Source organism: Erpetoichthys calabaricus, chromosome 17, assembly GCF_900747795.2.
Source record: "Erpetoichthys calabaricus chromosome 17, fErpCal1.3, whole genome shotgun sequence".
Taxonomy (NCBI): domain Eukaryota; kingdom Metazoa; phylum Chordata; class Cladistia; order Polypteriformes; family Polypteridae; genus Erpetoichthys; species Erpetoichthys calabaricus.
Window position 1 is genome coordinate 6,693,681 of NC_041410.2, and position 25,463 is coordinate 6,719,143.

The 25,463-nt window shown below is 40.0% G+C and overlaps 1 protein-coding gene across 1 annotated transcript in view; it reads left to right on the plus strand.

The window, feature by feature from the left end:
• The first annotated feature begins 2,112 nt into the window (after positions 1-2,112).
• The window catches only part of dcaf15 (DDB1 and CUL4 associated factor 15), a 34,362-nt gene continuing 11,011 nt past the window's right edge, over positions 2,113-25,463 (plus strand). The window contains exons 1-5 of the mRNA XM_028822619.2: positions 2,113-2,252; positions 12,164-12,261; positions 13,183-13,318; positions 19,754-19,860; positions 25,183-25,322. Of these exons, the coding sequence (XP_028678452.1) occupies positions 2,157-2,252; positions 12,164-12,261; positions 13,183-13,318; positions 19,754-19,860; positions 25,183-25,322 (577 nt within the window). The 5' untranslated portion in view covers positions 2,113-2,156. The remainder of the gene's footprint in view (positions 2,253-12,163; positions 12,262-13,182; positions 13,319-19,753; positions 19,861-25,182; positions 25,323-25,463) is intronic.

Genomic DNA, 25,463 nt, shown 5'->3' on the forward strand with positions numbered 1-25,463 from the left:
GCCACCCTTAGCAGCAATAACTGCAATCAAGCGTTTGCGATAACTTGCAATGAGTCTTTTACAGCGCTCTGGAGGAATTTTGGCCCACTCATCTTTGCAAAATTGTTGTAATTCAGCTTTATTTGAGGGTTTTCTAGCATGAACCGCCTTTTTAAGGTCATGCCATAGCATCTCAATTGGATTCAGGTCAGGACTTTGACTAGGCCACTCCAAAGTCTTCATTTTGTTTTTCTTCAGCCATTCAGAGCTGGATTTGCTGGTGTGTTTTGGGTCATTGTCCTGTTGCAGCACCCAAGATCGCTTCAGCTTGAGTTGACGAACAGATGGCCGGACATTCTCCTTCAGGATTTTTTGGTAGACAGTAGAATTCATGGTTCCATCTATCACAGCAAGCCTTCCAGGTCCTGAAGCAGCAAAACAACCCCAGACCATCACACTACCACCACCATATTTTACTGTTGGTATGATGTTCTTTTTCTGAAATGCTGTGTTCCTTTTACGCCAGATGTAACGGGACATTTGCCTTCCAAAAAGTTCAACTTTTGACTCATCAGTCCACAAGGTACTTTCCCAAAAGTCTTGGCAATCATTGAGATGTTTCTTAGCAAAATTGAGACGAGCCCTAATGTTCTTTTTGCTTAACAGTGGTTTGCGTCTTGGAAATCTGCCATGCAGGCCGTTTTTGCCCAGTCTCTTTCTTATGGTGGAGTCGTGAACACTGACCTTAATTAAGGCAAGTGAAGCCTGCAGTTCTTTAGACGTTGTCCTAGGGTCTTTTGTGACCTCTCGGATGAGTCGTCTCTGCGCTCTTGGGGTAATTTTGGTCGGCAGGCCACTCCTAGGAAGGTTCACCACTGTTCCATGTTTTTGCCATTTGTGGATAATGGCTCTCACTGTGGTTCGCTGGAGTCCCAAAGCTTTAGAAATGCCTTTATAACCTTTACCAGACTGATAGATCTCAATTACTTCTGTTCTCATTTGTTCCTGAATTCTTTGGATCTTGGCATGATGTCTATCTTTTGAGGTGCTTTTGGTCTACTTCTCTGTGTCAGGCAGCTCCTATTTAAGTGATTTCTTGATTGAAACAGGTGTGGCAGTAATCAGGCCTGGGGGTGGCTACGGAAATTGAACTCAGGTGTGATACATCACAGTTAGGTTATTTTTTAACAAGGGGGCAATTACTTTTTCACACAGGGCCATGTAGGTTTGGATTTTTTTTCTCCCTAAATAATAAACACCATCATTTAAAAACTGCATTTTGTGTTTACTTGTGTTATATTTGACTAATGGTTAAATGTGTTTGATGATCAGAAACATTTTGTGTGACAAACATGCAAAAGAATAAGAAATCAGGAAGGGGGCAAATAGTTTTTCACACCACTGTAGATTACTTCTTGCTTGTCAGTGTGATACTGTGTCTTTATTATTTAGTGCTAAATAAATATTTAAATAATAAAGTTTTTATTTAATATCTGTCAGGGATCCGGCCTGAAAATAACCAGAATTTGAATCTCCTAATTCATATTCAGCATGTACTGAATATCTTGTCAGCAAAGCAATTAATGAAGAGTCAAGGGGTCATCAGCTGGCGTTAATCTGGCCCAGCAGTACATGGAACTCTTGTAACACACATTTTGTTTATTTTTGGAGTATTTTTAGTTAAATTTCACGAAATTAATTGAATTTAGCAGGTCTGAGTTTGACAGTGTTATTTTAACATTATTACAATTCGAATTAGCGAGCTCAGGAAACGGACGAATGAATAAATGATATAAAATTACAAAGTAAAATCTACTTGCAACAATGAAGTATAATAATAACGTAAATAATTAAATAATCAGCACTGACAGACTAAATTTAATAGACTACATTTTTTTAACTTGAGTATAAAAATACATTTTAAATTTACCATCAGACTGAAGGTCGCACGAACAAGCTGGGCTTCAACGGGGAAATATGATTGATAGTACTAGTCAACCAATCAGAGACTAAAGCTGACAGACCGGGCAGGTCTACGTATACTCGCCAATCATATCCTGCTCACACGAGCTGAGGCGTTTCAGCGCGGATGACAACCAATCAGAAAGCGCAAATCTTGGGAGGAGACCAATAGCGCGACGGGTGCAGGGCGGGCGGAGGCGCGGAACGGTGGAAAAATGGCGCCCAGCTCGAAATCCCAGCGAGAAGACAACAAGCAGAAACCGGCTAAAAAAACTCGGGATAATGTCGTGAAGCTGCTCAGCAGAGGCAAGGTATGGAGGAAGTGGGCCGTCGATTTAAAACTGAGCGTAGGTGGCGTGTTGTTGACCGGAGAGGTTAGACAAGGCCAAGGACGGAAGATATTGACGGGAAGCGGGGCCGCTCGTTAGTGTCCTGGATGCGGCGCTGCGAGCGGACCTTCGAAAACAAGAGACATTAGTGTCCGAGATGAGCTGCAAATACGATTTCATATTTGTAGGTATATGCAGTAGAGATTTAAATGTTTCACACATCATTAAGCCTATTTAAAGCCTGTCTATAAACGGTTCAGGCTGAATTGCCAATTGGTTGTAATGAAATGTAGACCGATACACAAAAATCATTATAGTTAAAGAGATCGCGCAATCTGCGTTTGTTTTTAATGAGAACACAAACGCAAGCGTCCAAGAAATACAGTTCCCTTTCAAGCCTTTGGAATCAAAAGCAACGCAGATACTAATACTGTTCATGCCGCTACATTGAATCTCTGGAGCATCTCCGTCAGGTCAATGGCCGATCGCAGTCGTTGCACAGAAAACTACTCGGGGCGACCTTTAATGCCATAGATTTACCATTTTGTGTGAATCGTATATGTGAGTGAGCCCAACGGTTCTTCGGCATCCCGTCCACATTTGGTGCACGTTTTCCTCGTTTTATACTAAAAGGGTAGATGGTTGTGCGACCATGAATCAGGGCTGAATAACGTTGCTCATTTGTTTTCTCGTGTTCATATTTATGCAGCTATCCATCCATTTATTTAAAGTACTTATATGTATTTGCTTAGTAGACGCTTTTATCCAAAGCAACTTCCAAAAGAGATCAGCATAATCGAGTAAACATCAGCCTGGGGGACTGTTCTTGGAAAATAAACGTGATAGGATAAGGATACAAAATTGATCATCACAAATTAAGAGCTCACAAGAGAGTTACAATTCCTTAATTTATAAAAGTCTAGAATTGGGTACATAGAAATTTATTAAACAAAGGCTTATAACGTTTCTTGAACACATTGAGGGAGTGAGAACTACAAATGGAGGTGGGCAGCTCATTCCACCACCTAGAAACTACACACGAAATGAGTCTGGATTGTGATTTGATGCCATTTATCAGTAGCCTGAGTGGTCGAGAAGGAGTATAGGCCCTCACAAGTGTTTCCATATACAGTATATGAATTGGTCAACTCAGGTTCGGAGACAAAGTCAGAGAGGCGAGATTGCGTTGTTTTGGACATGTGCTGAGGAGAGATGAGGGGTATATTGGGAGAAGGGTGTTAAGGATAGAACTGCCAGGTAAGAGGAAAAGAGGAAGGCCTAAGAGAAGGCTTATGTGGTGAGAGAGAGAGGACATGGAGGTGATGGTGTAACAGAACAAGATACAGAGGACAGAAAGATCTGGAGAAAGATAATCCCTAATGGGAGCAGCCGAAAGAAGAAATGTCATATGCCCAGTAAGGCCAAAGTCACATTATGTGACATCTAGTTGTTGGGGTATGACTGCAGTTGCTGATCTCTTTGCCCAGACCATGTAAATTGAAATGACTGAAATTCGCTGGATAGTGATTGTGTGCCAACCATCCAGCACAGTTGACTTGATTGGCTATCAGAAAAAGAGGCGAGTACAAGAGTATTTATTGTCAATATTGTTCTGTGTAATGGAGCTGGCACTGTACGAAAGGGTTAACAGCTGTGGCAAGTTCAGCAGCAATCTTTAGTATTTCTTTTTTTACATTCTGTTATTGTTTGTAAAATATGAGATATCAGACAGACCAGCTTCTCTTCTGTTTGTGAGGTCCAAAGCTTTGTGCTATTTGATGGAGCTGGCTGGTGCTGCATTAAGGGTTAATAGGCACATCGAGTTCAGCCGCAGTCTTTGTGCCCTTTTTTTTTTTTTTTCTCCTCCATTCTGTTTTAGTACATAAAACACATCATAAAGATCAGCCTCTTCCATGTTTGCGAGGTTTAAAACACGCATTTTATTCCTAATTGCTACATTCTGATGAGCTTTCACTGGTTGTTGGCGTTTGTGCCCACAGAGTCTACCCCTATGACTAAAGATAAAAGCAAACCTGTTTGATTGTATTGCAGGGAGTCGCATACTAGATGGTCTCATTTGTTGGGTATGTTGCACTGGCTTTACAAGAATGTCCTGCCAAATGCTTCTGACTTGCTAAGATTTTGGAAATGAAAGCGATGACTGAAAATTGCTGGAAAAGTAGTCTAATGTCACATTGGCTTCAACAGTCGGACACACTGTACCATGAAAATTGTACTCTGCATGCTCTTCCCGTCACCAATATACACACATTAAGCACAAGACTGTACAATTATGTGCTAATAGTCAATAGGCGATGGATAAGAAAAAAACATTTCATTAAATACAGCAGCACAATGTAAGCTTGTATAGTGAAATTACCACGAGTATCATGTTAACGTGAATCAGATTTTGAGATTAAAATGTGATAGAAAAAACATGCAATACAGATATCCTAATACAAAGGGTGAATATAGCAGGTAAATTACTGTCTGTGCCAGTGAAGTCCGTTATTGTGAGGTGGAAGTGGTAATGTGCAGGAATCATTCACATATCTAATTGTCTACTGATAGAAACTGATCTGTAGCCTTACACTCCTGTAGTGTCTGCCCGATGGTAAGAGTGTGATTGCTGTCTGTTGAGAGTGGGTGCTGTGCCTGTATAATGCTGTGGACCCTCCTGATGACTCTAGCATGGTAAATGTCCTCCAGAGTTGAAAAGATTGTTCCTAAAATGGTTTTGGACCGTCCTCACCACCTACCGTAGGGCTTTGCAGTCCTCTGAAGAGACCGGTACTAAACTAGACTGTGATGGCATCGGTAAGAATGCTAGAATGCTTTCAATAGTACCTCTATAAAAGCTTCTGAGGATTCTGGCTGCCATGCCCAATTTCTTTAGCCCTCTCAGGAAGTGCAAACACTGTTGATGTCTTTTCCAATTAAATAATGTTGTGAGACCAGATAAGCTTCTTACTTATATAAACACTTTGAAATTGAAAAGGTTTTCTTCTCTCCATCTCTGCCTCACTGATGTACAATGATGTGTGCTGCTCTGTCCTTTTCTGTGGGTCCACAACAGTGGTGCTGACCCATTGACTACTCTGCAGTCAAGTGTTAAGGATTTGAGCTGAATAGCACTGCTGTAGGCAGTAATCTGAAAAGAGGAGTGGCGTGAGCCCACCTTGTCTAGTTGAACACCATTTTGAATTGTCTGCAACAGTTTGGTGATACGTGCTGGTACTCTTGCCAGCAGAGAGTTGCAGTAATCCAGATGTGACAAAACCAAAGTTTGGAGCAGAAGTTGTTCTGAATTTTCTGTTAGGTACGGTCTGATCTTGTGAATATTGTATAGCGTGAATCTGAAAGACTATAGCAGCATGGTCTCTGAGGGACAGCTGGTCATTGATCACCACCCAGAATGACGTGGCAGGTGTTTGTAATAAAGAGCCGAGCTGAACAGAGATGTGGTGCTGAATAAACTTAGACGGACCTTCTTGTTATCTCGGCTCCTCCATCTGTGCCAGGTTGAGTTGGAGATGGTGTTCTTTTTCATCCAAGTTACAATATCAGTGATGCATGCCAAAATTCCAACTGATACCATGTGGTCCTCTGGAGCAGGGGTCGCCAACTCCAGTCCTGGAGGACCACCGTGGCTGAAGGTTTTCGTTCTAACCCTTTTTTTTTTTTTTTATGAGTGCTCTGTTTGTGCTGCTAATTAACTTCTTGTGAATTCATTTTAATTGACTTGTTTTTTATAAGATTTGCTCCCCTGAATTTCTTCATCGTTCCTCTGAATTGCTTCATTTCTTTCCTTAATCGACACCCAAGCAGAAATGAAATATGAAGTGAGTGAGCCGACAGAAGACCAACTAAGTCAGGGCTTCAAACTCCAACCAATTTCACTCCAACCAGCTGTTTAATTAGGCGCCGAGTCTTGTTGTTAATTAAACCCGTTCTTTAATTCCATGGCCTGTTGCTGCTCTCGTGGTGCATTAGCAGACATTTCAGAAATTCTTGACTTTCTGTTTTCTAAGAGCTCTGGTAAAATGTTTTGCGGACCTGAGCAGATCGCCATTCCTGAGACCTTCATCTTTCTTTATTTTCAGATATTGTATGATGGACACCAGTTGTTTTGGCTCATTTTGTATCTCATTATTGTTTGGCAGCTAATTAAGTAAAAAGAAATAATTAAGGGGTCTGAGTCTTCAAGAGCAAGTCAATTAAATAATTAGCAGCAAAAACGGGTCACTCATTAAGAAAAGGGTTAGAATGAAAGCCTGCAGCCACGGTGGTCCTCCAGGACCGGAGTTGGCGACCTCTGCTCTGGAGGGAATGACAGCTACAGCTAAGTATCTTTGGCATAGCACTGATAAGACATGGGACAGGATGGTAGAGCCGTGTGTATGTATATACACACACACACAGACCATATGTGTATACATTTGTTTGAGGTTTTGTAAAATTATTTTTCCCATGGGAACAAATAAAGTAACCTCCAATCTAGTATGGTAGTGTATAGAGAGGAGGAGGAGAGGACCAGGCACCGATCCTTGGGACATGCCTGATGCACCCTTGACATCTATCCAGGCCCAGGATCTGCCAAAGAGGTAAGACGCAAACCACTCAAGGGCAGTCCCAGTGATTCCAAGGTCAGAGAGGGTTTTCAAGGAGGATGTGGTGGTTGGCCATTTTGAAGGCAGAATAGTCGTTTAGCAGGATGAGTACAAGATGCCATGTTGTAAGCTCTAGTCTGCTGTAACATATCTTGTTAGAGGGTCCCTTCTTGAAGCCTGACTGATTAGGATCAAGAAGTCTGTTCTGTAGAAGAAAGGAAGAGCCTTGATTACAAGACTATGCATTCCAGTGTTTTAGATAGAAAGGAGAGAAGAGAGACTGGTCTGTAATTAGCTACTTATGATGGGTTAAACGTGGGCTTCTTGAGTTATTAGGGCCTGTTTGAACAGTGAAGAGCAAAGTGCCTGTGCTGGGTGAGATGCTGATGATGCGTGTAGTTGCAGAAATAAGTGAAGCAAAGATGTGAGGGAATGGGGTCAAGTGAACAGGTATTGGGGCAACTAGAGAGGAGGTTGGAAATGTCAGTGGTGGAGAGAAGAGAATGTTGTGGTGTGTGGCGACGGCTACCTTTTCCTGGAAAAAGTTTGCAAAGTCATCAGCAGTCAAGGGGGTTGTGGATGGAGGGTTGAGGAGAGGGGTGAAAACGGAGAACAAGCAAGGAGTGTCAGAAGTGTTGCCAATCCTGTTTTGGCTTATTTTAAAGAGTATCCAGAGAAAGTGCCTCTGAACGATGTACAATGACTAAGTCAACGTGCACATTTTAGGACACCTGACACAGTGAATGTGCAAACTCCTCACAGTGACCGCATGTTCATTCAGTATCTGTTTTATGGCACTATGGGGTAGCAGCGCTGACCAGTGTGCTACAATGCTGCCCTTCATATTTTGCACAGTTTTTAAAATAAGAAATCTTACTGGCCTCACAGCTCCAGGGTCTTGATTCCGATCCCAGTCAGTGTAGTCTTTGAATATTTTCCTTGTGTCAAATGGCTTTCCTCCCACATTCCCCAAATGTGCATATTGATTTAATTAGTCATTTTAAATCATTCAAGTGTGAGTGGCGTGTGTGCGCGTGAATGTCTCTTGGGATGGAGTGGCATCTCCTCCAGGTCTGATTCTTCCTTTAAACCTGATTGGATAAACGGTGATGGGGGAGTATTGATGGATGGATATTATCGAGTTTGTTGTGAACACGTTAGATTTAAACAATAAAATTTGCACACGGTTTAGTTTTTGTCTAAATGTAATAGTTTACAGCAGTGGTTCCCAAACTTTGTCCTGGGAACCCCCTGTAGCTGCAGGTTTTTGTTCCAACCAACTTCAGTTTATCATTGGACTCTTAGCCTAATTAAGTGAGCCGTTATTTCCCAGTTTCTGTGTGTTTTGGAGTCAATGTAGAAATTATAAACTATGTTTGGTAGATTTTTTTTTTTATTAAAATGTCATAAGCAGTTATATGGGGAATGTGTAGGTTTTTTTTTTTTTTAAGTCGTTAACAGTATTCAACCCAATTTTCATTCCTCTTTTCTAGGTATTTTGGTTATTTAACGAATTACTTACTAATCAGCGGGTCTGACACTGAAGTCGTTGCAGCTTTCTTCATCCCGTATGTCTGCTATGCTGGTTAATTGTTACTATTAGGGTTAAATAAAGGAAGGAAACTACGCAGGAAAAGGGGAAAATAATAGGAGAACAACAAAAGAGAGCTAAGCATTTATAGCTTTAGAAAAAAAAATAGAAATATTTCTAAATGTCTTATAAATGTAAAAACCATGCTGTTGTGTGTTTCTGAAAGCAGAATAAGAGAAGAGTAAAAACAAGACTAGCAACCGTATATACTCGCGTTTTAAGTTTTTCTGCGGATAAGTCAGGGCATGATTTTTATCGTATAATTTCCAGTATTTTATAATGTCGGTCTTATAAGTAGAATGCAGAAAATTCACACTATTGGTCCAAGAGATTATGATATGCTAAGACCCACCTGAGAGAGTAACCATGAAGCACGCGGCCTTTGTTTTCTATGTATTGTGCCTACGTGACCACACGGTAATGCCCAAACCATTCTGAAGTGACGTTTGCATGGTTTTGTGTTTTTTGTATCTCACACCCTCATACACCTTTATCGTAAGAGCATCCCTTATCTGCGATGGAGCGTTAGATCAGAAGAAAATATGAAGCTGGTTTTAAATTAAGTCATTGAAGTGGCAAAAGAAATTGGTAACTGCGCTACTGATGCGTCTGAGAAAGTGGTGCGAGATTGGAGGAGGCAAGAAGATGTAAAAAAAATTAATTTTTGAACAGCGTATAAGTCAGGGTCTGATTTTATGATCGATTTTTTTCGGGTTTCAAGACCCGACTTATACATGAGTATATACGGTAATTAAATGAGTTCAGTTGTTCTCGATTATTATCAGCGATTGTGAGTCTGGTTGGAACAAAAACCTGCAGCCACAGGGGGTCCCCAGGACCGAGCTTGGGAACCACTAGTTCGTGGACTATCTTAAAGACAGACCTCAGTATGTGTGTCTTGGGAACTGCACGTCTGACATTGTGGTCAGCAACACAGGAGCACCACAAGGGACTGTACTTTCTCCGGTCCTGTTCAGCCTATATACATCGGACTTCCAATACAACTCGGAGTCCTGCCACGTGCAAAAGTTTGCTGATGACACTGCTATCGTGGGCTGTATCAGGAATGGGCTGGAAGAGGAGTATAGGGACCTAATCAATGACTTTGTTAAATGGTGCGACTCTTTTAGGAGGCCCAGACCCCTCATGGACCCTGTGATCATCAAAGGTGACTGTGTGCAGATGGTGCAGACCTATAAATATCTGGGAGTGCAGCTGGATGATAAATTAGACTGGACTGCCAATACTGATGCACTGCAATAAGATGCTGCAGATGTTCTATCAGACAGTTGTGGCGAGCACCCTCTTCTACGCGGTGGTGTGCTGGGGAGGCAGCATTAAGAAGAAAGACGCCTCACGCCTGGACAAACTGGTGAGGAAGGCAGGCTCTATTGTTGGCATGGAGCTGGACAGTTTAACATCTGTGCAGAGCGAAGGGCACTAAACAGGCTCCTATCAATCATGGAGAATCCACTGCACCCACTAAATAGTATCATCTCCAGACAGAAGAGCAGCTTCAGTGACAGTTAACATTTAACATTATACAAAGTTATTGTCTGTTTTTTACCTGCATTATTATTATTATCAATCTTTAATTTAATATTATTTATTGTATCAGTATACTGCTGCTGGATAATGTGAATTTCCCATTGGGATTAATAAAGTATCTATCTATCTAGTTTACATCAGGGTACAGTTTAAAAAAAAAAAAAAAAAACCTGTGTTTGCTGTAAGCCATCTTCTTATCTAATACGCTACTGTGGCTGTCCCGTTTGTGTGTCGAGGATTTAAAATCGCCTGTAGCTCGCAAAACGTTTGAACTATTGACCTGAAATTTAGTACACGTATACTACGTGATGTCTACTATCCGCTTTCAGGGTGATGATTGACCTCCAAGGTTATTTCTCTTTTTATTTTATTGTAGAATTGACTCTTGGCAGCGGCCAGCAGGGTGGCCATGCGGGGCATGCATACAGGCGCTGTTCTCATTCCCTACCACCTTCGCCATCACTTCCCCTACCTCTTCATATCTTAAATCATTCTTGAGGCAGATTGGAGACTTAAATGCCAGTTTAAGTGAAAAATTAAGAAAAACGTACTAAGTAATTGCAACTCAAATACTGACTTAATTAGTTTTAACATGAAAAGATGCCGACGAAAGAAGAGAAGGAGCGGGCCGCTAGGGTGGAGAAAAGCAGAGCTGCTCATGAAGCAGCAAGCAAATCAACCTCTGAGCAAACGAATGCAAAATGTACAGAGAAAGAGGATGAAAACTAGGAATACTCAAGTCAAATGTAGTCACTGCTTGTTATTGTGCAGTGTGCCGTTACTGGTCCTATATATAAGCGAAAAAAAAAAATCCTGTGTTATTTTAGCCTTAATTTCCAAGACCTTTGATAAGTTCAGATCCATTTCCACATATCTACAATTCAGACTTGAACTGGTTAAGTGTCTCGCAGATACTCCGTAAATCACAGCTGACTTGGCAGCTTATGACTTGTATTCCAAGAGTATAGAGCTAGTGGTGGGAGACGCTGCTTAACTTTTCTTCATGCTTCTCACTGCTTTTACTAAAGTGGTTTACAAGTACTGTATATAGGAAAGCTGTTACAATATTTGTCCAGCTGACACTCTTGACTGGTAAAATCAGCCAGTTTTAAAGGAATTTACATTTTGAGTTACAGTTAAGCATTTGGCCTTTTAATAAATACTTGCTATTAAGATGCATTCTTGAGCATTTTTAAACAAAATTTTAATTAACAACATATGTCAATGTGTCTCTAAAGCAGTAGTTCTCCGATTCTTTTCCGGATTAGATTTGAGGTTGCAGAGTTTCCAATGCATTAATCAAACTCCTCCATTAAAGGCCATGTCACATTAGAGTTTTCCAGTGATTTTCAGTCATAATCTTCATTTACGCAATCTTGGTGAGTCAAAGGCAGTTGCTGCTTTGCTCGCTTGAAGTCTGGTGTGATGTACCTGGCGACTCGCACTAACTAGTCCATGACTCGCCTCTCAAACTGGTTTGATTTTTCCTTTTTGTCATAGGGGAGGGATTGGTGTGCATGAGAGCCAAGAACCAATGATTGCCCATCTGAAAGTACAATGCATAGAATGCAACAATATGGAATAAGGAGTGCTGGTGTTTTGGACTGCACAAACAGAAGAGAAGCTCTTCTGTCTGATGTCTCACGTTTTATATACCATGGCAGAATGGAGGGGGAAGGGGGAAAGGGGCAGAGATTGGGGCAAAACTTGTCGTACTTGTTAACCTGTTGGGTAGCACACTATTGGCTACCACAAAAAGGGAAGCACACAACTGTGCTAGAAAGTCTTTACGCAGTCACTTAATTTGATATGCCCATTAATTGGACATAGTTCAGTAACGAGATTGGCAACTGCAGTTGGCAAGTCTGAAAAACCTTACGACCAGAAGTCATGTAATATGATATCATTAGCCTTATTTGGATTCCTGAAGTTATACTTAAGCAGGTGTTTTATTTTTCTCTCTCTCTACTTACTGTGCCACTACAGCATGTTGAAGTTTGTTTGTCAAAGGAGCTCATCCAAATTGTGTGGAGTGTTGCAGTAATGCAAATAAGGGGCCGAAAACGATATACCAAGTCACTTCTGTGTGGCACGTATTGCAGTATCATGGAACTCATTGTATATTTTCTTGCTTGCTCCCTCAGATTTCTGGCCAGCTCACACATCGACATTTTCGGAAGCTGCCACCACGGGTCTGTGTCTCTTTGAAAGCAATTGTTGACGAAGAGTTCTTGCGAGCAGGGTGAGTTAGCATCAACTTCTTCTGAGTGGTGTCACCAATCCTATGGGAAGGCTTTTCTGATTTTAAAAAATAGAGAAAGAAAAGTGTTACACCAAACTGCTAAAGTGAGGCAGCTTTTAAAATACGAGGGATGTTCAGAAAGTTTCTGCACTTGTTATATTTTCATTGGAAATGGTGAAGGTGGGCGGTGCAGTTTAGTAGAAGAGTTGTCACCCTGTGATGAAGATGGCAGCAAAACTCATAAATTGCACCAAAGAAGAACAGTGATTCGTAATACACTTTTTTTGTAGGCAGAAGGTATGCCGGGAGCAGAAATTCATCTCCGCATATATGCTCAGTATGGGGATAAAGTTCTCTCTCGTAGAGTCTATGAGTAGATTCAAATTGCTCGAAAATGGCCGTACTAGTGTGATGGATGCAGATCGCTCCGGACGTCCAGCTATGGCCAAGACCAGATTTTCATGTGACAATGATGTGAAAGCAGCGGTGCATCAGTGGCTACGTGCTCAACCAAAAACATTTGTTGCTGACGGCATTAAAAAGCTGGTACGACGCTGGGAAGATTGCATCACAAACAAAAGTGATGTCCTCTGTTTTTGAAATTCTTAATAAATAGAGTTAAAGTGTGGAATCTTTTTGAACATCCCTCGTATGTCTTTACCCTCTTCCAAGGCTTATTGACTTTTCAGAGATGTAGTTTTATCAGTGTTTTGTACAAGGAACAAAGGAAAGGATTATTCCTTCACTTAAAAACGAGAGTTAACTTTTTGACTCTCTAACCTTCAATAGGTGAAACTTTAAATCTGTAACTCTTTTATATTTTTTCAGTGTCTGAACAACTAATGCCTGTTTTTTTTACCCTTTGCTGATGCATGCTTATATAGACCTTTGATAATTGTTTTTTTTGTGTGTGTATTATAGACATATCTTTCTCGGCTTCACAAAGTGTGGTCGCTATGTACTGTCCTACACAAGCTACTGCGGAGAAGATGATTTTTCTTTCTATATCTATCATCTGCATTGGTGGGAATTTAACATCCACAGCAAACTTCGACAGGTAAGCAACAGGCTGCTCATGGAAGAGTTTAGCATCCATTCCCTGCAGAAAATTGAATGGCATTACATGAATTTACAAAAGATAGTTACTAAATTAAAGGAATTTACTAAAGGTACACAGGTAGTTTCTGTGTCTATGAATTATTTTTGGGGAAGTTCCCTGTCCCTTTGCATGAAGATTTCATATGAAAGCTTCATCAGGTGAGAGTAAAGGGTTGGTTACCAATCACTGGTCAACAAGCATTTTGCTACTGGGATTCTTTCACCTGTACTTTAAGAAATTTCACTTGCTGACTCCAAATCTGAAAACCGTTTTCGTCCAGCACGTCCAATTTTTTTAGTTATGATGTTCCAGGTCTTGGACAGCTAGGGTGACTGGACAGTAAAGGCAATGCGTTTCAGCATTTAAGACATAAGTCTGGTCTCGAGAAAAGTGAAGCCAAAATGAAGGAAGGTGTTTTTGTTGGCCCTGAAATCCGTGAACTGATGCTTGACGAGGAGTTCAAAAGGAAACTGAAGCCCACTGAATCATCACCCTCATTCGTGCAGGTTGTCCAGAATTTTCTTGACAGTCACAGAGCAGAGAATTAGGCTTAGCTTGTGGAGAATATTCTGAAAGTATATCCGCTTACAGGAGCCAGAATGTCACAGAAGACGCATTTTTTACATTCTCATCTCGACTTTTTTCCACCAAATCTAAGCGATGTCAGAGATGAGCATGGGGAAAGATTTCATCCAGATATAAAGGTGATGGAAAACTGATATCGGGTGGGGGGTGGGAGAGATTTACTCCAAGCATGATGGGTGATTACTGTTGGTTCTTGCAAAGAGAGACGGATGTGCAGTACAAGCGCAAAAGCGAGTGCCTCCAACGTTATGGAGTACGCTGACCTCACTTGAGGTAAATTGACATAAATATACTTTAACGTGTCTCTGGTATCGTCTTCTGGTTTGTTTTCAGAATAAACACATCAAAACAATTTTGATGGGACAGAGTCCAAATTCCAAATATAGTGTTGATATATTATATTGATATTCAAAAGTGTCAAAATGTCAATGATGTGTATTTCAAAAACCTGACGTGCTAGCTTAATTACGATTTCATGTATGAAGTCAGTGTAAAAAACTTAATAAAGAGCTGCTCTGAAGTTCCCAGGAGCAAACAAAAAATATTTTTTGTAGACCAGTGAATCAATGCAGTATCTAACTCCCAATTCCCACCCTGTAAGAGATTTTTCTAGGGTAATTGGAGATGTGCAGTAAGGTTGTATTCTTTGGCTAAGACAGCAGATGGCTGGAGGTGAGTGATAGAAAAGGTTATTTGGGTCTTGCTGCAGTTAGGTCAGGTGATCCAAAATTTCTTAGGGCTAGTGTCCTTTTTAATTAGGTCACGGACGTGCAGTGGAGCAGGATGGCCAGAATGTGCTGTTCTCTCACAACCTGCATGTTTTTTCTAGTACTTTTACATCTCTCTGAAATTTAGCTGTATTCACACATTGTGGAGCACATGGGATGGTACGCATGAATTTCCCATTATAAAATTTAATGGAAATTGCCATTCCTATTAGGACAATGTAGAGAAAAATTGCTATTTGAAATTGGATGAGTTGTAACAAGATGCCAACCTTTTACCTTCATTAAATATATCCAAAATAAAGAGAAAAATATGTCCATCCATCCATTTTCCAACCCGCTGAATCCGAACACAGGGTCACGGGGGTCTGCTGGAGCCAATCCCAGCCAACACAGGGCACAAGGCAGGGAACCAATCCTGGGCAGGGTGCCAACCCACCGCAGGAGAAAAATATGTTCAGCCTGAAATTACATTTGCTGGTTGTGTTTGCAGTGCAGGGAGTGCCACTTTTAAGCATTTTATTTTCTAAAATAAATTAGAACTGGTTTTTAAATTGTGTTTTGTTTGGATCTATCTACCAATCAACAGCAACCTTGCATTTTTCCCAGAACTCCCAACATGAATGGAATCGAGTCGGAAGGTAAAGCATAACAAATGGTAACTTCAGAAATTCTCATTGCATGTGAACGCAATGATACCCCCAAGATGAAGTACACACTGCTGCCCCTTAACAAGTACTAATTGGATTAGGAGTTGGGAGTGAAAAATGTTTTTTGAGCATAGTGCAGTCAGATATTTATAGTGAAGGAGAATGGAATGTAAAAGTATAGCGTATTTTGGATTCCTTTTCAAGTTGAACAAGTGGATAAGCAACCTCCCCCAGTAAGTCTGGGAAACTCATACAGTCGGGTCCATAAGTATTTGCACAGTGACAGAGTTTTCATAATTGTGGCTCTGTACGCCACCATAATGGATTTGAAATAAAGCAGTCATTGTGTGATTGAAGTGTAGACTTTCAAGTTTTAATTTTATGATATTTTGGGTAAAGCCCTTATGAGCCATTTAGGAATGACAGCCATTTTTCTGCTTAGACCCCCTTAAACCAACCCTCCCATTTCCAGGGGCTCAAAGTAAATGGACATTTGATTGACAAGCTGTTCCACAGCCTGGTGGAAGCAGTTCCCTCATTATTTAATTAATTATTAAACAAGTAAAAGGTCTGGGGTTGTGGAATTTGCATTTGGAAGTTATCACTGAGAACTCTGAATATGAGCTGTCCATGCTAGTAAAAACAGTCCATCATTAGGCTGAGAAAGCAAAACGTACCCATCAGAGAGAGAGCAGAAACACCAGGAATGGTCAGATCAACCATTTGGTAAATTCTTAAAAAGAAGGAATGCACTGGTGAGTTCAACAACACCATAAGGTCTGGAAAACCACAGAAGACGACTGTGCTGAGTGATTGCAGAATTCTGTCCTTGGTGAAGAAAGCCAGTTCATGACAATTAGCCAACCAAGAACACTCTCTAGGAAGTAGACCTGTCATTGCCAAAGTCTACAATTAAGAAAAGACTTTGTGAAAGTAAAGACAGAGTTTACCACAAGGTTGCAAACCACTGGTAAACCTCAGACATAGGAAGGGCAGATTAGACTTCGCCAGAAATCTTTTAAAGCCTGTCCAGTTCTGGAACAGTTTTCTTTGGAAATCGGTGTATACAGGAATGTTGGAAAGAGAAGAGAAGAAATGGCTCATGATCTGATGAATACCACATCATTTGTGAAACAGTGGAGGCCGTGTTACAACATGAACATGCATGACTGCCAATGGAAGTCAGTCACTGGCAGAAGTTGCAGGATGAATTCTGAAGTGTACAGTAGAGGGCGCCTTACTGTCTACTGGAATTCAGCCTAATGCCACAATAATGATAGGACGACACTTCATAGTACAGATTGACAATGAGCCAAAACATACTGAGAAAGCAAGACAAGTACTTTTCAAAGCAAAGCAGTGGAATATTCTTCAATGGCCAAGTTAATCAACTGACCTCAATCCAACTGGGCATGCATTTCACTTACTGAAGACAAAACTGATGGCAGAAAGTCCAACAAACAAGCAGCAATTGAAGACCGCTGCAGTAAAGGCCTGGCAAAGGGTGGGAATCCCAGCACTTGGAGAATGCCATGGGTTCATCCTTCAGACAGTCATTGACTGGAGAGAATTTTCCACCAAATATTGAAAATGATTGTTGTATTCATGGTTATGTTAGTTTGTCCAAATACTTTTCAGCCCCTGAAAATGAGGGGACCATGTATAAAAATGTCTGTCTTTTATAAACGGCTCATACAGTGTTTTTGTTAAACCCCTTGAATTAAAGCCGAAAGTCTTTACTTCAATCGCATCTTGATTGCTTTGATTCAAATCCATTGTGGTGATGTAAAGAACCAAAGTTATGAAAATTATGTCACTGTCCAAATACGAGGGACGTTCAAAAAGTTTCCGCACTTTTTTTTAACTGATAAGAATTTCGAAAGCAAATGGCATCACTTTTCTACATGGTCACCTTCATTTGCGATGCAATTTTCCCAGAGATGTACCAGCTTTTTAATAACCAATTAACTACTCCTCCACCCTTCACCATTTCCAACAAAAATAGAAAAGTGCAGAAACGTTTTGAGCGTTCCTCGTACTTATGGACCTGACTGTATAGTCGAGTACTGTAGGCTCAATAGGGTTTTCCCTCCCAAGTTTTCTGGTTTATAGAGGGTTATCACAATATCAAAATTTCAACCTTTGATGCAATACTAAGATAAATAAGAAAATTCAATACCATTTTCATTTCCAATACTGTATATCTGGGATTCCCAAACTCGGGCCTGGGGACCCCCTGTGGCTGCAGGTATTTGTTCCAACCAGCTTCTGTTTTTCAGTGGACTCCTGGGCTAATTAAGTGAAATGTTATTTCCCAAATTCTGTATTTTGGGAACAATATAGAAATCAGAAAACTAAGTTTGGTTAAAAAAATATTATTAAAATGTACTAAGCAGTTATATGGGAATAATGTATTTTTCTTTTAACAATATTTTCATCTTGATTGTCATTCTGCTTTTCTAGGTGTTCTAGTTGTTTAATCCATTATTTAGTAATTAGTGGGTCTGACGCTAAAGTACTTGCAGCCTTTGAGTATTCAGTGTTGTTTCCTTGGGAGTCTGCTCTGCTAGTTTTTAATTGTCATTATTAAGATATAATGAAGAGAGCAAACAAAATAGATCAACAAAAGAGAGTTAAGCATTTAAATTTATAGCAGAAATAGAAATATTTCTAAATCTCTCTATATATATAAAAGCCAAATACCACTGACTCACTCATCACAAAATCTCCCAAACCATGAGGACTCTGGACTTGAAATTTGGAATGTGGGTTACCCTTGGCCCATAGGTGCTCACTAAGAAACGGTTTTAAAAAATTTTGTGGTCTAGGCGCGTTCTGTCTGTATGTCTGTCTGTCTGTCCGCTTTTCTAGAGAGAACTGCTTAACGGATTTAAATCTGGTTGTTTTCTGTAATTTGCTTGAACTTTCCAGTTGATTTTGCAACTTCTGTCATCACAGTAAGTACCGTAATTCGCTTGCGGTACCGATGTATTTATGCAAATCCAACAGAGTGGCTGTGGGCCGAGAGTAGGGGGGCGCGGCCTTCCTCATTCACTCGCCAGCCTCTGTTCGAGTTGGTCTATGTCTCGCCACGTGTTGGAGTTCACCTCGCTTCCGCTAAGCTAGCGGTACCCGTTTGTTCGACAGACATTATCCTCTACAGATTGTTAAGGAGTAACGTTTGAAGTTTTTGAGAGAGAGATCAGAGCTCTGTGTGTTTTAGAGGGCAGCTGCTGATTGCCAGAGATACCACGGTCACGTGCTTTTCTCCCCACATGGGGGGCGCTCTCCCATCAGAGCTGAACACGCTCAGATACAGTGCCGATGTCTACTGATTTTTAAAGTTTGTCCTGTTTCATTACTATGTGGGCGCAGCCATGGGATACAGCTAGTGTCTTATAAATATAAAAATCATGCTGTGATGCTTTTCTGAATGTAGAATAAGAGAGGGGGGGGGGGGGGAATACCAGCTAATTAAATTTGATCAGTGTTATCCGTTGTTGTCACTGATTAGGAATCTGGTTGGAACAAAAACCTGTAGCCACAGTGGATCCCCGGGACCGAGTTTGGGAATCCCTGCAGTATGTTATGCAACTCAATAAAAATGCCTAAAAAATAAATATTATTTTTAAAATATAACATAAATTTTCTGTACACAATAAAATGTAAAGAAGTTTAAATCCGATCAACAGTTTTTTTTACATTGACAAAAGCAAATACTGCAACGGAAGTGGTGCAATAAAATGTTACTAATGTCATTAACTGTCAATTTAATAAGCATTGCAATCTTTTGTACACCACATACATAAAATATGAACAAGTTAAATAAAAATAAAGTAAAAAGAACATTAATGTGGTCTTTTGTAAAAAAAATTGTTCCAAAATATAGCACACAGTTTGTTTGTTTGTTTGTTTGGAGATCAGAAACAGTTAGGTTTTTATGAATAAGCAAAAACAGAGGAACACAGAAGAAGGCAAATCCTTTTTCACTGCACTCTAGTTATCCATCCATTTTCCTGTTTCTTTCCAAGTGCAGGGCTCTTAGGTAAGGCCAAAAAGTGTGTTTTGCGACACATTATATTTGTTTAATTTCATTTCACTTAATTAAATATTGACCTACACTATTTACCTTCTAAAATCCTACTTCTGTGTAGGGAAAAGTCATGCGCTGGACATTTTTTCTCTGAGGTCATAGTCTTTTGGCAGAGGAAATTGAGCAGGTGAACTTCTATTCTGAAATCTTGTGACGTCCTGCTGCTTAATTCATTGCCTGCCTTGGGTGTCTCTTGGTATTATGAAACTTATTTTTAATCCCTAGCTGTTCTATTTTTTTTTTTTTTTTGCATTTACAGAGAGAATGCTTTGTTGTATCCTTTAACATAATCTAAAAAAAATATAACCATTTCTGACACAGACTTTGATGTTTGGTCCAGGTGTGGCAGGTACGCTTGTTTACAGGAGAAGAAATTTATAGCGACCTTTTTCTGACCGTTTGCGAATGGCCCAGTGATCGCTCCAAAATCATCATCTTTGGATTCAAGTAAGTGCACCTGTCCTGTTATCCAGCCTTCTCCTGCTTGGTTCATTTTGTAAAAATCTTGCCTTGATTGGTTTAAAGTAAACCAATGTATTTAAAACTGTTTGTTTAAGCTGATGTAAAGGTATTTGTGGAAACTGCTGCATCTGTGGCTCCATCATCTAAGTGCCTGCTCCAGTCAGGTGGAATGCGATTTTTCTGCAGATCTGACGTAATAGTTCTGGTGACGGACACACTAGTGCATAAGGCATTAAAGTACAGTAGGTAAATGAGGGCTGTTTAGTTGTCTGTGTGATTAGACTTGCCCTTGTATTTAGAAGCACAACAGAATGTTTGCATTGTGAACTTTTTTTTTTACTTTACCCAACAATAACGTAAGCACCCTCAAACCATCCTGTGGATAAATGTCTTGCTCCAACTCTGGTAATAAATAACTACCCGCTTGCCTGCCGTTTGTCAATTTTTTTTTTTTTTTTTTCCCCCTTATTTATTTATGTATGTATGTATGTATGTATTCTTCCTCTATGGGATTTTTGGTTATCCAGCTTGCTGCACGCACATCTGGCAGCCTGCTGCAGAGTGCCATTTCAATAAAAATGAGGTAAATTACGTCTGTAAAAGAGGCACGTTAAGCAATTCCATCATGAGTTTAAGATCTGTTAAATGGCAGTAATTTGTGTGTTAACCTTCACTTCCATATATAGACTGTTTATGATCTTTCATCTTCTTATAAATGCCAGACATTATCTTTGTGTTTTGAGTATATCTGTTTACCAAAATGACTGTCGTAATCAGGGTAAAATTGTTTTTTTAAAAAAAAAAAAAGTGGACATGAAAACATGGCCTAAAAGACTAAGTAGATGTACAGATGAACATCTGGAATTCCTAAATTATTCAAGAAATAGAATGTATAACCACACAGTTCTTTAAAACAGTAAGAACAATGTCTTTTTTTTTTCTTGTGCTTTGCCTTACCCCATACATGCCATCCCTCTGCTTGAGTCGTTTTCTTGGTTTCCTGTTTTCCCAAATTTGTACGGTGCCTTTAGTATTTCTGACTGCTTTCGGACCAAACAAGCAGTTGTCCCACTGTGAATTTTAGTGTCTTCATTTTGACCAATTTAACTCGGTGGAATGAAGTCACACAATGAGGAGACAATTCAGGCAATAACGCTTGTTAACCTAAGCTAATAAATAGTAGTGGTCCTCATATCTCACCCAGTTAGATTTTTAAAAGCCTGTCCACTACATGACATTCAGTCTACTCTAGATTATCGCAAATACTGCTGCCTCACAATAAGGAGACCAGGGTTCACATCCCAGGTGCTCCCTGTGTGGCAGCATGTTCTCCCTGTGTCTGCATGGGTTTCCCTTCCCATAGAAATGCATGTTGGGTGAATTGGCGACTCTAAATTGACCATGGTGTGTGTTTGCCCAGTGATGGACTGGCACCCTGTCCAGAGTTTGTTCCTTCCATCTGCCCTATGCTAGATGCTATTGGCTCAAGCACTCCCCTCAACCCTGATCTGGATTAAATGGGTTAGAAAATGACTTGTGTGAATGTTTTTTGATCTCTTGAAATCACTTTCACTTCCACCAGTCTCCTTACAACAATATGTTATGCAATTTCCCAAAGACCCTCAAACAAACTACACTATAAATATGACATTTCTACAAATCATGAAGGTTATTTTGGGAAAGCCAGACCTGCTGTAGTGTTCAGTTTTTCCAGATTTGAATAGCCTGCAGCACAGTTTAAATGTCTTAGCTCAGTATTGATAGATTAAACACCATTGTCATGCAAATGTATAAATGGTGTAGGCATGAGTTGCTGTACTTCCTAGCTGCAGTAAAATTATAGGCATTAGTTTTATCTCTATCATGTGCCTATGCTTTGAAAAGAGTGCATCTTTAAATCACAGATGCAATCTTGACCTTTCATTATTTGAAAACCAGTAACGGCACACTGCACGATAACATGCATTGAATACACTTGACTTGAGCATTCCTAGTTTTCATCCTTTTTCTGTACGTTTACCATTCATTTGTTCAGAGGTTGATGCGCTTACTGCTTCCTGAGAAGCTCTTCTTTTCTCCACTCTAGTGACCCGCTTCTTCTCTTCTTTCTTTGGCATCTTTTTGCGTTTAAACTGATGAAGTCAGTGTTTGTGTTGCAATTACTTAGTATGTTTTCTTTAATTTTTCACTTAAGCTACCACTTAAGTCTTCAATCTGCCTCAAGAATGATTTAAGATATGAAGAGGTAGGGGAAGTGATGGCAAAGGTGATAGGGAGGAGAACGGCGCACAGCCGCCCTGTTGCCCCCTGCTGAGAGTTGATTTTACAATAAAATAAAAAGAGTAATAATTCCGGAACTCTTCACTTTTAATATTGTGTTATCGTCTATTTACCCTTTTCTTTGTCAAGTTCATTATTAGATTGGTCTACTCCCGCACCCTAAATAATAACACACACATACATAGATTCACACACACTCAGACCCTAACCACAACAGTGCCCTACAAATGACTCACACAGTTGGCTAACTTTTAGCACTTAAAAACCACACAAATGCTTTAAGTATAACACAACTTGTCACTCTCCAAGCACATCAAGAGACTTATTTATTATCGGCACGGACAACATATGATGTTTTAAATAGACCTTAGACCTAAATGTTACTTTTGGTCTCCAAGAAAATATTAAAACATACAAAGACTCAGTATCCTTGACTATAGGCCATTTATCAGCCAAGAATACCTTCTTCTCATACTGTTCGTAACTATTGAGTGGCACCCTCACTCTCAGCCTTAAAACCCCACAGCACAGAGCTAATGGCAAAATCTCCAGCTACGCCAGGTGCTCTTAGAAATCTACCTAATTACGTCAATCACTCTAGACATTAAGACAAAACATAGAAAGATATAAACAAGTTACTATTTATTAAAGAACAATAATAAGTAATAGAAAATAAGATCGATAGTAAAGTCTGGATAAAATAGTCTTAAAAAAAGCTTACTGAAAGGAATCCGTGATGTCAAGGATGAAAGTCCCAGGGCGGCGTTTGATTTAGCAATCAATGTTCATGAGAATGCTGTTGACTGACGATCAGATGAAACTGGTCACACGTGCCTTTGTTTTGTTTTGTTCTCTGACATCGCTCTTCCGTCGTCACTGTTTCTCTTCTTCTTCTGCTGACGTTTCTTTCAGAATGAGGCATATTTATTATAAAGTTTCATGCCATGGTTTCACAGCACATGAATGTTTCAAGCACCTGATTGGCTGGCTGTCAATATGATGGATGAATTTTGTTCCCCAGGTAATAAAGTTCTTTGATATTGCATCAGCCTTCATTTCCCAGGTCGTAAACCCAATTGATGTCCATCCATAAAGTAATCAATAGCCTGAGGTATCAATTCAGGCTTCCTTTCCCAGGCTGTAAACAAATTAGCACTAAGCTATGAACAACTGTTATAAAAGTCAGGTATAAGGGAAGAGGATATGCCTTTTTTATTATAATGCCCCCTACATCTAAATTCATCTTGTTAGGATTGAGCAAAATATAATACAGAATAAGATGTAGATTTTATACACCATAACAATATAAAACTGTAGTCCAGAGTTTCAGTGTAGAATATTTGTACCAAATTTCAGGCTACAGGTTATTTGATTTTTGACCTTGTCCTTCCTGTGTTGACCTTTTCACCTTGGAGGTCAATCATCACCCCGAAAGTGGACAGTAGAGGTTATGTAGTATGTGTACCAAATTTCCGGTCGATAGGTCAAATGGTTTGCAAGCTACAGGTGATCCTGGACAGACAAACGGACAGCCACAGTAGCGTATTATATAAGAAGATCTAATTTGATGAAAGTATACTCTCAATAAAATCCTCTTTATCAATCTGTGCAGAAAAATCGGTCTAATCCAACTCAAAACTGCATACATCTTTGTTGATTCACATTGTTCAAAATGTATCTGACTTGGGATCCTAACTGTGTTGCGTGTTACCAGGCACCTGCTTAACTGATTCCCATCTTTTGAAAATTTCACTGCTGTCAGACTTTATTGGAAAAAAAAAAATCTTTGCTTCTTTATAGGAAAATAAACTCAATAATCCCTAATATTTTTACAGCACTGTACTGTTTATTGAGCAGTCTATTCTGGTGATGTATAATACACTGTTCGCACACAATCTGAAAATAGAGCAAACTTAACTCTCCTTCTATGGCTGGGCAAGTATCCCCTTTTTCTTTTTTCTACCTAAAATTAGAAACCTGAGGAACAGTTCAAAAAATATTTCAAATATGGAGTTTCATTCATCAGCGCTGTCCTTAATGTAAGCATCTTGAACCTTTGCTGACTTTTTTTTTTTATATTTAGCCACCTTTGAGTGGATGCTGCATTTTTCGTCCTCTTTCTTTGCAATCTGATCTGAATAAGATGCAGCATCATATGTCTTACTGCTTTGTAATATCATCTTAATTTTGAGAGAGAAGGTCCTTCCATGACTCATTTTTGTGTCTTCTTAAAGCCACCAATAGAAGAAGCCTTTTTTGTAATACTTTTCAAAGGGTTAGTTCCACTGTTAGCTAATTTTAACTCCACCTTATAGTCGTGGCCAACAAACATCCTTCGAGAGCAACTTCTCCTAACCATCCAAGAATAGTTTGGTGACCAACATGATGAAGCACCGGGCCGTAAGGCCAAAGTGATGACTAAGTGGCTCGGGAAACAAAACATTGAAATTTGGGGTCCAGGGCCAGGAAACTCCCCAGACCTTTAATCCCATTGAGAGCTTGTGGTCAAGAGGCGGGTGGACAAACAAAAACCCACCAATTCTGATTATGCAAGAATGGGCTGCCATCAGTCCGGATTTGGCCCAGAAGTTGACTAACAGCCTGCCAGGGCGAATTGCAGAGGTCTTGAAAAAGAAAGAAGGGCCAACACTGCAGATATTGACTCTGTGCATAAACTTAATGTAATTGTCAATAAAAGCCTTTGAAACTTATGAAATGCGTGTAATTCTACTTCAGTATACCAGAGGAACATCTGACACAAAGACCTAAAAACACTGAAGCAACAAACTTTGTGAAAAGCAGTACTTGGGTCATTCTCAAAACTTTTGGCCACAACTGTACAACCTGCCATAGTTGGTCTACTTGCAAGTCTGCATTTTGTTGTCCTGTTTTAATCTAAGGAGTTACTGCCAGTAACGTCATGGTGATATTACAGTCTTCATATTCTTAATTTAATATTCAGTCTAATGTAAAAGCATACATTTAAAAGCAAGTCTTGATAACATTTGCCTTGTGTTTCCTCTTCAGCACACGCAGCTCTAGCAGTATGCTTATGCATCTGATGATGAGCGATGAGAATAACCGGGATATTTATATTTCTGTGGTGGCAATGCCCCCTTTCCATCCCTGTGCTGACTGCAATGAGCTGGCAGCCAGTGCACGTCCAGGTAAGCTAAGTGTCTGCAACAGATTTTTATAGTTAAGGTGACTGGTATGACTCATGACTGCGTCTTGTGGTATATAGTTGTGTGTGTGTTTTCCCAACCCCCTCCTGAGTATTGAAACAATTGGTGGTCATCATTCTTATC